The sequence below is a fragment of the Tursiops truncatus genome, chromosome 6 (assembly GCF_011762595.2).
Source record: "Tursiops truncatus isolate mTurTru1 chromosome 6, mTurTru1.mat.Y, whole genome shotgun sequence".
NCBI classification, from domain to species: Eukaryota; Metazoa; Chordata; class Mammalia; order Artiodactyla; family Delphinidae; genus Tursiops; species Tursiops truncatus.
The window spans coordinates 78,869,182-78,881,561 of record NC_047039.1 but is presented as its reverse complement, the minus strand read 5'-3'; the positions used below and the strand labels follow the sequence as shown (position 1 = coordinate 78,881,561).

The window sequence follows — 12,380 nt, the reverse complement described above, 5'->3', positions numbered from 1 at the left end:
GGGGAGGCACGGCCCAGGCAGGACTTGAGAAAATGGGGTCCGAAGGGTAGTACAGGGACTTGTTCCCAAGACTCCAGGGTGACTGCTTCCAACCAAGATTGAGAAGAAATGGAGAAAAGACGCTGGGGGTGGGAGGGACCCCTCCCTCCATCCCATTGTAACAGCGCTGCCCACCCTCCCTCCCCATTGCCGTCCGAGTGTATCCGCCTCATGCGTTTCTCCCTTTGGTGTAGACACTGTTTCTCTCGGTGTGGGTTTGTTCCTTGGTGGGGGTTCTGTCCCACTTGGTGCTTGAGGCAGGGGCTTGGGGTAGGTTCTGGTTGCTTCTGCGCACACTGTTCTGTGATTGGAGTCGGTGGGACTAATGAAACAGCTTATGCCTCTGAGAAGGGTCCGTGGATCCCAAGCTGGATCTCAGGCCATGCTGACTGCTGTTTTCTCACAGGAGGTGCTCATGCAGCTAGCCAAGGCCGTGGCAAGTGCTGCAGCTGCCTTGGTCCTCAAGGCCAAGAGTGTGGCCCAGCGAACAGAGGACTCAGGGCTTCAGACCCAGGTTATTGCTGCAGCAACACAGTGTGCCCTGTCCACCTCCCAGCTGGTGGCCTGTACCAAGGTGAGCCCCAAAGGTTGCTGCAGCCTGTGCCTAGGAGTGATGCTACCACACACACAAGAGCCTCTCATTTTATCTCTTTGGCCCCCAAGGCCTCACTACCCAACCTAATAACTATTGTGAACACCACAGACACCCCTACCTCACGACTCCTTTCCCTCGCCTACATCTCTGACACTCACTTTGCCCACAGGTGGTGGCTCCTACTATCAGCTCCCCTGTCTGCCAAGAGCAGCTGGTGGAGGCCGGACGACTAGTGGCCAAAGCCGTGGAGGGCTGTGTGTCCGCCTCCCAGGCTGCCACAGAGGATGGGCAGCTATTGCGGGGAGTAGGAGCAGCGGCTACAGCTGTCACCCAGGCCCTGAATGAGCTGCTGCAGCACGTGAGGGCCCACGCCACAGGGGCTGGGCCTGCTGGCCGCTATGACCAGGCCACTGACACCATCCTCACTGTCACCGAGAACATCTTCAGCTCCATGGGTGATGCTGGTAAGGACAGCCCCCCTGGGAAGACAGAGAATCCCAGTGAGGTTCCCCGAGTCCACTGGAAATTCCCTTGCAGACCCATCACCCCCCCACCAAGCACTCAGCACAGTGGGCTGGGTGTTTAATCTCTGAAATCTCCAGTTCCCCATCTGTAAAGCAGGAATATGATATCCACTCTGCCTTCCTTGGTGTATTTAAAGAACATACCAAAGTGTACACAAAAATAGATGGAAAATGATATTATTAAGAGATAGCCATCCCCATTCTACTCCCTAACCCCCAAAATCCTTCACAAAGAGTCTCATCCTCTCAAAGACTACTTACGGAGAATACCCCTTGGAGACTGCCCCCGGCCCCTCCTCCCATCAGAACGCACCAGGAAATCTGTTCCTTTCCAAGATCCTAAACCCAGGAAACAGTAACTCCAGGGAAATCACTTCAAGAACTTCTGTGTCTCCTTACTGTCCCTAAAAGCCCTACCCACCTTGCCTGTACCACTTTCCTCCACCCCCAACACCCTCTCAGTGTCTCTGGCTCCCCTCGCTGACTGTGCCTACGCTCTCAGGTGAGATGGTGCGACAGGCCCGCATCCTAGCCCAAGCCACCTCTGACTTGGTCAATGCCATCAAGGCTGATGCCGAGGGGGAGAGTGATCTGGAGAATTCCCGCAAGCTCTTAAGCGCCGCTAAGATCCTGGCCGATGCCACAGCCAAGATGGTGGAGGCTGCCAAGGTAGAGAGCCTTCTGTGCACACCCCCAGACTGGGCCCTGTAGGGAGGTAGAAGGGTCCAGATAGTCACCCTCACTTATGGGAGGTGAAAAGCAGAAGATACAAGAGAACAAATACAGGAGCACTGAGGAAATAAATGCGCCCCTAGGCGGTGAGTGGATGGCGCCAGGCTTCCAGCCAGTGTGACTCCCAGAGTCCTTGCTGACTGATAGGAAACTGTACCCTTTTTCTTCCTCTAAGACCAAGGCCTGCGGTTCCTACTTTGCCCTACTTTGCTGCCACCACCTGTCTGCTTCCTGGTCTCCTGTGAATGCACGCGGGCATTCAGTCCCAGGGGATCCGCTGCTAGCAGCACAGAGAAAGACAAGGCGGTGGGACACAGGGACACAAGGGTGCAGCGGACTGTCAGGAAGAAGCCAGTAGATTCCCAGGCTCCCTGGGCTCTGGGGCTCTTCAGGCTGCAGGAGTAACCAGGGCCCCTGCTTTGGTATCCCTGAGATCCCTGCTCTAAACCGCATCCTTGTCCCAGAGAGCCCTGCTCACCCCCATTTGCTAGTGGTGTTTTGTGGGGAGGGGGGAAGAAATACGGCTGCTTCCCCAGAGAGGGGAAGCAGAAACAGTTCTACCCAAGAAAGGGATTTCAGCATCCCAGACGGAAGCCAGAGCCCTGTAGGCTCCCCTTTTGCCTGCCTGAGGTAGCTCGTCTCAACTATGATTACCTTTCAGTGGGGGTAGTTAGAAATGACTTCCGGAAAATACCTCTGAGTTTGGAGGGGTCAGGGAAGAGCTTATTTAGGGTCCACAGGGACGCAGGGTGGTAACTGTCCCCTCGCCACCTCTCAGGGAGCAGCCGCCCACCCTGACAGTGAGGAGCAGCAGCAGCGACTGCGGGAGGCAGCTGAGGGTCTCCGCATGGCGACCAACGCAGCTGCACAGAATGCCATCAAGAAGAAGCTGGTGCAGCGCCTGGAGGTGAGGCCGGGAACCAAGCCAGTGTAGGTGCTCTAGGAGGAATGAAACTGGGAGGGATGTGCGGGGACGCTGATGTTTACTTGGGGGATAGCACGGGCAGGGTAAGCCAGGGACAGGGTATAGGAATGTCTGGGCCTCGTCCTCACTATTCTGTCCTTAAAGCACGCAGCCAAGCAGGCTGCAGCCTCAGCTACACAGACCATCGCTGCGGCCCAACATGCAGCCTCCACCCCCAAGGCCTCTGCCGGCCCCCAGCCACAGCTGATGCAGAGCTGCAAGGTGAGACGCCAGGAAGCGCGTGGGGGCGGGAGGAGGCATGGAAGATGGGGGACTTTCCCCCAGCCTGCGGAGAGGTGGCCCTGATGACATTTTCACCTACAGGCTGTGGCAGAGCAGATTCCACTGCTGGTGCAGGGCGTCCGAGGGAGCCAAGCCCAGCCTGACAGTCCCAGTGCGCAGCTAGCCCTCATTGCTGCCAGCCAGAGCTTCCTGCAGGCAAGGCATCTTCCGCTCACCACTCAGACCAGACCCCTCCCACTCTTCTATGAGACCTTTAGATTTAATCAGTTTAAATCTCTGCCAATAGCCTCTCTCCCAGTACTGAGCCCCAGTGCTCACCACATCCTGACCGTCATCAGTCCCTGTACCCAAGCCCAGAGGGCGTATGGTACACTTCATCTGCCTACCTGTTCCCCAACAGCCAGGTGGGAAGATGGTGGCAGCCGCGAAGGCCTCAGTGCCAACAGTTCAGGACCAGGCATCGGCCATGCAGCTGAGTCAGTGTGCTAAAAACCTTGGCACCGCGCTGGCTGAACTCCGCACCGCTGCCCAGAAGGTATAGGAGCTGGCTACCTTTTTGGAAGATGAGGGGGGAGTCCTAGGATGATGGAGAATCTGTTCAGAATATCCTAAAATGGGTAATTGTGTAACCTGAGGCGTGAATGAGACACAGTGTACCTCCTACACCTCAACCCCCCCCCCGCCCCCCATATCTTTGTAGGCTCAGGAAGCATGTGGGCCTTTGGAGATGGATTCTGCTCTGAGTGTGGTTCAGAATCTAGAGAGAGATCTGCAGGAAGTGAAGGCAGCGGCTCGAGATGGCAAGCTTAAGCCCTTACCTGGGGAGACGGTAGGTATTCGAAAGACCTCATTCTTTCTCAAACCCTGAGGTCTTCCTTCTCACCCGTGCCCCAGAGCTGCCCAGAACCTTCACTCAAACTGCCAGCTGTCCCTGAATAGCTGCTCAGGTTCCCTCTTCCCAGTTCCTCCTGCACCTGATCCCGAGTCTCCTCCTTCATCCCTAGATGGAGAAGTGTGCCCAGGACCTGGGCAACAGCACCAAAGCAGTGAGCTCCGCCATCGCCCAGCTGCTGGGGGAGGTTGCCCAGGGCAATGAGAATTACGCAGGTACGTGGACAGGGCTGGGAATGGGGCATGTAGTGAGGAGGATGGGGGAATGGGAGCTGTACGGAGGAAGCCACCGGCATCAGGGCCTGGCAGTGACGGTGCCTTTTCCCCTCCTTCCTCTCTCCTTGTTTCCCCAGGTATCGCAGCTCGGGATGTGGCAGGTGGGCTGCGGTCACTGGCCCAAGCCGCCAGGGGCGTAGCTGCCCTGACATCAGATCCTGCGGTGCAAGCCATTGTGCTTGACACAGCCAGTGATGTACTGGATAAGGCCAGCAGCCTCATCGAGGAGGCGAAGAAGGCAGCTGGCCATCCAGGGGACCCTGAGAGCCAGCAGCGGCTTGCGCAGGTCAGGTATTGGGACAGGGCCGCTCCCTGCCTCTCCCCCAGATCCCATCAGAAGGCCCACCCTGACGGGGGAAGAGTCTCATCGACACCGCAGCTCCTCTCTGGATTCCGCCCTTCCTTCTCAGTCTTAGTAGAAGTGTCTTAGCTAGACTGAGGCAGGGGCCTAGCTGAAAGCCACATTTGGGGAAGTTTGGTCACCATCGCTTGATACCCTAACGTGATACCCTGGCCTATTCAGCTAAAACACCCCTTTTCTGCTTTCACTTTCAGAGTCTCCCATGGGTGGAGGAGGGGATCTCCCAGTTGTTTCCATTTTGGCAACCCCTGTCTCCTTTCCCACCTCAGGTGGCCAAAGCAGTGACCCAGGCCCTGAACCGCTGTGTCAGCTGCCTGCCTGGTCAGCGAGATGTGGACAATGCCCTGAGAGCAGTGGGAGATGCCAGCAAGCGACTCCTGAGTGACTCGGTAGGAGGACAGGGGTGTGGGGGGAACACAGGGAGGATGAAGGACTCCAAGCTTCTACCTCTGGACCTCTCCTTGACCCTGACTCCCCAGATGTATCCCCTTTCATTGCCCCCAGGCTCTGTGCCCACCTCTCAGCGCTCCTCTACCAGACTCTCCCTCACGTCATTTCCCATTCTTGCACCTGACTTTGTCTCTGACCCTGCAGCTTCCCCCCAGCACCGGGACTTTTCAAGAAGCTCAGAGCCGCCTGAATGAAGCCGCTGCTGGGCTAAATCAGGCAGCCACAGAACTGGTGCAGGCCTCTCGGGGAACCCCTCAGGACCTGGCTCGAGCCTCAGGTCGATTCGGACAGGACTTCAGCACCTTCCTGGAAGCTGGTGTGGAGATGGCAGGCCAGGCTCCGGTACGAAGAGGCACTGGGTCCTGTTCGAGGGTTAGATCAGAGGCATCTCTGTGACCACAGAGTCCTCACCTGCTCCTGGCTCACTCCCCTCCCCAGTCTCTAGCAGTACTTGAGTGTCTGGGACAGAAGATTCCTTTTAGAGACAGATAAGAAAGGACTGGACAATGTGTTGACCTTGTTTCCTTCAACAGAGCCAGGAGGACCGCGCCCAGGTTGTGTCCAACTTGAAGGGCATCTCCATGTCTTCAAGCAAACTTCTCCTGGCCGCCAAAGCCCTGTCCACAGACCCTGCAGCCCCCAACCTCAAGAGTCAGCTGGCTGCAGCTGCCCGGTACGTGGGAGCTGGGAAGCCCAGCCCTAGAATGTTGAAGAGACTGGGGAGGGGACATCTCATGAGAAGTCCCTGGCTTAGGAGTTGTTCCAGGCAAAAGAGAAATGGCTAGACTTCCTACACGTACAGGATGCAGAAATGATGACCTTTGCGCTCATTCACTTGACTTCCTCCCAGGGCAGTGACTGACAGCATCAACCAGCTCATCACCATGTGCACCCAGCAGGCGCCCGGGCAGAAAGAGTGTGACAATGCCCTGCGGGAGTTGGAGGTGGGCCCTGTCAGGCTAAATGGGGTTGAGGTTGAGGAAAGGGTTCTTGGTTGGAGGGTGAGGGGGGTGTCTTGGATCTCACTTCACCCTCCCCCTCTACAGACGGTCCGGGAACTCCTAGAGAACCCAGTCCAGCCCATCAATGACATGTCCTACTTTGGCTGCCTGGACAGTGTCATGGAAAACTCAAAGGTAAGTGCACCCAGGAACCCAGGAGGGCAGAGGACAGGAAGATGGAACTAACCGGGGGCTGCTCTGTCCCTCTGAGGACAGGCTCTGACTCTCTTGACACACTGTGTTCCTCAGGTACTGGGTGAGGCCATGACTGGCATCTCCCAAAATGCCAAGAACGGAAACCTGCCAGAGTTTGGGGAGGCCATTGCCACAGCCTCCAAGGCCCTCTGCGGCTTCACCGAGGCAGCTGCACAGGTTATGCTCCTGAGATGGTCCCTGGAATGCCCCTGCTTCCCCTCCCCCACCTCCTCGCAGCCTGACACATGCAGAAAACTCAAAAAGTTATGCTTGCAAAGCCAACTGTATGGAAACCGGGGGTCTTTCCCCCTCCTAAAGTAGAGATATTTGTCAGCAATCATAGAACACCAGCAATTCTGATCACTGTCACCCCTGAGCCCTGGTGCTTTGAGGTATGGTTACACTGTCCAATCATTGGGCTGTTTCCAGACCCAGTTTTCTTGGTATATGCTGATTAGCATATGCAAATTATTTTCACATAATTATTACTTGCGGGGGCGGGGCAGGGGGGTGTGCTGCAAGGCATGTGGGATCTTAGTTCCCTGACCAGGGATTGAACCTGGGCTCCCTGCAGTGGAAGTCTTAACCACTGGACCACCTGGGAAGTCCCCACATAATTGTTACTTTATTAGGATAGTACCAGGGACTAAATTTCCAGTTACTTGCGTCACCACTTAACTTTGCCTTTTTCTACATTATGAAGTGTAAAACGACCTATTAGCTCAGAGTATTCTGCTTTCGTATATGAATCCTTAAAACAAACTGGCTTGAGAGCTCATCATCTCAGACTGTGTCCCTGAAGGCCTATCATCCTGCTCCTTCAGTCGCCCTACCTCCCCGTGTCCTGTTCTGTTGGGTGGCCTGCGGTATATGGTTTAACTTATTTCTGGAATAGCATGAAGAGGAAAAAGCAAAGCTACCATGTGTTGGGTGAAGTAAGAATCAAACCTTATGATGGTCTTCCAAGCAAAAACAGATTTTGGCAACCATTATACCCATCCCTTCCCCCTTTCCAAATCTCTGAAGCTTGGAGGTATCGTAAGTGTTAATTAGCCTAACACCCTCTATAGTTTTACAACTATCTCTAAAAGGGGTTTTGTGTGTGTGTGTATGGGGCTTTCAAACTTTTTTTTACTGCCACTTACAGTAAGCAGTACTTTTCACCTTAAGACTCAGCATATAAACACATACATATAGAATTTTAATAAAAACCTTATTTTGTGTCTTTCCTTTTTTTTTTTTTTTTTTTTTTACTTTTTTAATCTTCTGAAATGTTTGAACAAATTTAACAAAACAGGAGAGGTTTTTTTCCCTCTTATAGTGTAACTATAGCTAGCTAATATACCTCCACTCACATAGAACCCTGGCCACTAAACTTAGCCCTGCTCCCCTTTGTCCCCACTATCGCTATTCGAGTCCCACCTAAGGAATATTCCTTATTCCTCACCCCACCTCTTCTCTCTCCCCAGGCTGCATATCTGGTTGGCGTCTCTGACCCCAATAGCCAAGCTGGACAGCAAGGGCTGGTGGAGCCCACGCAGTTTGCCCGAGCAAACCAGGCAATTCAGATGGCCTGTCAGAGTTTGGGAGAGCCTGGCTGCACCCAGGCCCAGGTAACTCAAAGGGACAGGCACCATGGACAAGCCTGGGAAAGGCTGCTGAGCCAGGACAGACCAGCCCTGTGAGGGGGAGAGGGAGATGCAGGACATGTGGGGAAGGAGAGGTTGGGGCCCCAGCTCTGACCCCCCTACCCACAGCATCTCTGGGTCATTGTCTTCTCCTGCCGTGCTTCTCATTGTTCCTTCACTTACTGCCAAGTTCACCACCTCTTTATGGATGTTTGAGCTCACTCTCCTACAGAGCCTGTTATTATTTCTCCATCAGTGTGTCGGCTTTTCATCTTTCTTTCCCCCGCACCCTGCTCATGCTCATCTTTGGGTATCTCTCTCTCCCAGATCTTGACTTTTCAGGTGACTTTGTCTTTCCTAATTAGACTTCCAAGGGTATTGCTATACATCCCCCAAGCGAAAGGGGCTGCTCCCTGGAGTGGACACTTCCCTCCTGCCCTCACTGTGGCTCTTCCACGTTTCTGTCTCCTCAGGTGCTCTCTGCAGCCACCATTGTGGCCAAACACACGTCTGCACTGTGTAACAGTTGCCGCCTGGCTTCTGCCCGGACTGCCAATCCTACAGCCAAGCGCCAGTTCGTACAATCGGCCAAGGAGGTGGCCAACAGCACGGCCAATCTTGTCAAGACCATCAAGGTTCCCGGTGTTTGAATTCTCAGCCTCTCCCTGACCTATCCAGTTTTCTCTCCCCTGACCCCCTGTCATTCCCTGACCCCCTGTCATTCCCTGAGGCTTTCTACCAGATCCCACCCGCCTGAGCCCAAGGCCTTTCCTATCCAGGCTGGTCATCACCAGCCTCTCCCCACACCCTTTAAGCTCAGGAGGGAGACCTGGGCTGCACCGCCTTTGTCTCCAGTCCGTCCTGAGGGCCTCCCCATCACTCCCTTTTCAGGCGCTGGACGGGGCCTTCACAGAGGAGAACCGTGCGCAGTGCCGAGCAGCAACAGCCCCGCTGCTGGAGGCTGTGGAAAATCTGAGTGCCTTTGCGTCTAACCCTGAGTTCTCCAGCGTTCCCGCCCAGATCAGCCCCGAGGTGAGGCCGGGTGAAGGCAGAATGGATGGGCCGTCTGCCGCTTCATCTTCCCAGGAGTCTTGAGATTCACCTCCCTGCTTCCCCTCTCCCCAGGGCCGGGCTGCCATGGAGCCCATTGTGATCTCTGCCAAGACAATGTTGGAGAGTGCGGGGGGCCTAATCCAGACAGCCCGGGCCCTGGCAGTCAATCCCCGGGACCCCCCACGCTGGTCGGTGCTGGCTGGCCACTCCCGTACTGTCTCAGACTCCATCAAGAAGCTCATTACAAGCATGAGGTACAGGGGGCGGGCTGGAGAACCGGTGTGACTGGGGGATATACGTTGTGACAGAATGGAGGGGTGGGCACTTAGGTGCAATGAGATGGGATGGTGTTGGAGAACACCTGTTGTCCAAGATTCGGGGGATACAGGGAAAGGCAGGCTAGCCTTATGTTAAAGAGACGTTCTTGGTGTTGGAGCCTGTGATGTGTCTGCAGGGACAAGGCTCCAGGGCAGCTGGAGTGTGAGGCGGCCATTGCAGCTCTGAACAGCTGTCTGCGGGACCTAGACCAGGCTTCCCTTGCTGCAATCAGCCAGCAGCTTGCTCCCCGTGAGGGAATCTCTCAAGAGGTAAGGGGGAAGGGGGTTCTGTGAAAGGTGTCTGGGAGGAGCGATGGCAGGCTTGAGGAAGGTGGGGGATCTGGGAATGGGCTTCATAGAAACATCGAGGGTATGGAACATGCCAAGGGGGTTAGTTAGTTGGATGTGGAAGGAAGAGTGGGGACCTGTGCAACTAGAGGGTCCCTTTGCAGGTCACAGTCAGAGCTAAAGTTCGCTTCCTCCCCAGGCCTTGCATACCCAGATGCTCACTGCAGTGCAGGAGATCTCCCATCTTATTGAGCCACTGGCCAGTGCTGCCCGGGCGGAAGCCTCCCAGCTGGGACACAAGGTACCTGGGGAGACACGTGGGGAGACCGGGATAGGGTAAGCCAGGGTACCTGGCCCGGCTGACCCATTCCAAACCCTTGCCTCAGGTGTCCCAGATGGCCCAGTACTTTGAGCCACTCACCTTGGCTGCAGTGGGTGCTGCCTCCAAGACCCTGAGTCATCCTCAGCAGATGGCACTCCTGGACCAGACCAAAACCTTGGCCGAGTCTGCCCTGCAGTTGCTGTACACGGCCAAGGAGGCTGGCGGTAACCCCAAGGTACTGAGGGCCGGGTTGAGAGGCTGCTGCTACAGTAAGAGAAGCAGGAACAGCTGGGCCCCAGCTCACTCAGTCTGCCCCACAGCAAGCAGCTCACACCCAGGAAGCCCTGGAGGAGGCTGTACAGATGATGACAGAGGCCGTGGAGGACCTGACAGCCACCCTCAACGAGGCAGCCAGTGCTGCCGGGGTTGTCGGCGGCATGGTGGACTCCATCACCCAGGCCATCAACCAGGTTGGAGTCTTGGGGTGCCCATGGACAGAGCCTACTGTGGACCAGGGTCCCTGAGCCCAGTGGCAGAGACCAACAATCTTTCTTCTTCCCCCATTCTCTCCCCTTAGCTAGATGAAGGACCAATGGGTGAACCAGAAGGTTCCTTCGTAGATTACCAGACGACTATGGTGCGGACAGCCAAGGCCATTGCTGTCACCGTTCAGGAGATGGTGAGTTGGGGAGAGAAGAAGAGGACTGCTCTTGGAAAGTCGAGTTTGGACATAACTTCACTTCTTCCACTGTCTCCAGGTAACCAAGTCAAACACCAGCCCTGAGGAGCTGGGCCCTCTCGCTAACCAGCTGACCAGTGACTATGGCCGTTTGGCCTCACAGGCCAAGCCTGCAGCTGTGGCTGCTGAAAATGAAGAGGTAACTCGGAGGCAGTTGTGACCTTCCCCAGCGCCTCACAGGAAACCCCAGAGGCATGCCCCTTGTTCCATCATGTCAGGCTCTGGGGCTGTCCCACCCTCGCCCCCTCTGATCTTTCATAGAAAGGGGAACTCCTCCTCAGGGCCACTCCATGAAAGAGTGATCAGGGCTCCGCATAGGGACAGCATCAAAGCCTTCGGTCACAGGCATAAAGGAGACAGCCCAGGATCTAGAGCTTTCCTGGTCTGCCGCTGTTTCTCTGCTGACCCTCTTCTGGGCCTGTGGCTGCTTTTCTGCTGTGCTGCAAGCCTGTATTCCCTTCCTGGTTCTTCTGTTGTAAAGCCCTGAAGCGCTTCCTTCCCTAAGCTCCTGGCTTTCCAAGAAAGCAAGTAAAAATGGATCTTAGCGTGACACACCTAATCCCCAGCCCCAAACCCCTCCACAACCGCACTGCACACAGGCCAACTTGTAAGCCGTGGCCTCTGACTCAGATACCCCAGCATGAAGTGCTTCTCCCCTCCTCCTCACCGTGCTTAACAAGGTCCTCACAGCTGGTGCCCACAGGCCAGTATTTTCCATGTGTGGGAGGTGGCCTCCTGACTAAAGGCTGTGAAACAGGACAAGTCTGTGCTGGGCGCTTTTTCTCACTACCTCCTCAGTCTGCAGTGCATGGTTTTTTAGGTCCTTAGTGACTCCTCCGAGCGCACTGGACGTACCCGAGCGCCTCTCGTAAAATCCATCTCCCTCTTTCACCTGCTCACAGATAGGTGCCCACATCAAGCACCGGGTTCAGGAACTGGGACACGGCTGTGCTGCTCTGGCCACCAAGGCAGGCGCCCTGCAGTGCAGCCCCAGTGACGCCTACACCAAGAAGGAGCTCATAGAGTGCGCCCGGCGAGTCTCTGAGAAGGTGACCGAGCTCATCCCCACGGACTGAGGGCCAGGCTCCCCAACCCTGCAGCCTTTCCCATCCTCCTCCAGCCTTCCCAGCCCTCTCCTCCGTCCCTTCTCTCAGACACCGGTGACCTTTCCCTTTCACGGGACACCGGCCACAGTCGCCACATGACTCTCCTCCCCCAGGTCTCCCACGTGCTGGCTGCGCTCCAGGCCGGGAATCGTGGCACCCAGGCCTGCATCACGGCAGCCAGTGCTGTGTCCGGCATCATTGCCGACCTCGACACCACCATCATGTTCGCTACCGCTGGCACACTCAATCGAGAGGGCGCTGAAACTTTCGCTGACCACCGGTGAGGAGGGCACTGGGCCTCATGGAGGCAGGGCGGGGTTTGGGCCACAGAGGCTGGAGGGGCCGGGGGAGGCCTGAGAAGAGCTGACTGGGCCGGACCCTCCCCCAGAGAGGGCATTCTGAAGACTGCAAAGGTGCTGGTGGAGGACACCAAGGTCCTGGTGCAGAACGCAGCTGGGAGCCAGGAGAAGTTGGCACAGGCTGCCCAGTCCTCTGTGGCCACCATCACCCGCCTCGCCGACGTGGTCAAGCTGGGTGCAGCCAGCCTGGGAGCCGAGGACCCAGAGACCCAGGTATCCAACTCACACCCCTAATTCTGGCCAGAACCACTTCCTGTTCCCCCTTTTCTTCCCACAGACCAGAGCCTCTGCTCCCCC

At 56.1% G+C, this 12,380-nt stretch overlaps 1 protein-coding gene across 3 annotated transcripts in view; it reads left to right on the top strand.

Moving 5' to 3' along the window:
- The window catches only part of TLN1 (talin 1), a 31,899-nt gene that overhangs the window by 13,235 nt on the left and 6,284 nt on the right, over positions 1 to 12,380 (top strand). For all 3 annotated transcript variants that reach the window (XM_033858244.2, XM_033858245.2, XM_033858243.2), the window contains 29 exons: positions 446 to 613; positions 804 to 1,098; positions 1,661 to 1,827; positions 2,669 to 2,797; positions 2,960 to 3,076; positions 3,179 to 3,292; positions 3,498 to 3,632; positions 3,798 to 3,926; positions 4,102 to 4,204; positions 4,342 to 4,550; positions 4,895 to 5,014; positions 5,220 to 5,417; positions 5,609 to 5,748; positions 5,926 to 6,019; positions 6,122 to 6,211; positions 6,326 to 6,448; positions 7,741 to 7,884; positions 8,373 to 8,534; positions 8,791 to 8,931; positions 9,025 to 9,206; positions 9,407 to 9,539; positions 9,757 to 9,858; positions 9,944 to 10,114; positions 10,200 to 10,349; positions 10,457 to 10,558; positions 10,638 to 10,757; positions 11,521 to 11,667; positions 11,838 to 12,004; positions 12,113 to 12,296. In XM_033858244.2, coding sequence (XP_033714135.1) covers positions 446 to 613; positions 804 to 1,098; positions 1,661 to 1,827; positions 2,669 to 2,797; positions 2,960 to 3,076; positions 3,179 to 3,292; positions 3,498 to 3,632; positions 3,798 to 3,926; positions 4,102 to 4,204; positions 4,342 to 4,550; positions 4,895 to 5,014; positions 5,220 to 5,417; positions 5,609 to 5,748; positions 5,926 to 6,019; positions 6,122 to 6,211; positions 6,326 to 6,448; positions 7,741 to 7,884; positions 8,373 to 8,534; positions 8,791 to 8,931; positions 9,025 to 9,206; positions 9,407 to 9,539; positions 9,757 to 9,858; positions 9,944 to 10,114; positions 10,200 to 10,349; positions 10,457 to 10,558; positions 10,638 to 10,757; positions 11,521 to 11,667; positions 11,838 to 12,004; positions 12,113 to 12,296 — 4,236 coding nt within the window. The remainder of the gene's footprint in view (positions 1 to 445; positions 614 to 803; positions 1,099 to 1,660; positions 1,828 to 2,668; positions 2,798 to 2,959; positions 3,077 to 3,178; positions 3,293 to 3,497; positions 3,633 to 3,797; positions 3,927 to 4,101; positions 4,205 to 4,341; positions 4,551 to 4,894; positions 5,015 to 5,219; positions 5,418 to 5,608; positions 5,749 to 5,925; positions 6,020 to 6,121; positions 6,212 to 6,325; positions 6,449 to 7,740; positions 7,885 to 8,372; positions 8,535 to 8,790; positions 8,932 to 9,024; positions 9,207 to 9,406; positions 9,540 to 9,756; positions 9,859 to 9,943; positions 10,115 to 10,199; positions 10,350 to 10,456; positions 10,559 to 10,637; positions 10,758 to 11,520; positions 11,668 to 11,837; positions 12,005 to 12,112; positions 12,297 to 12,380) is intronic.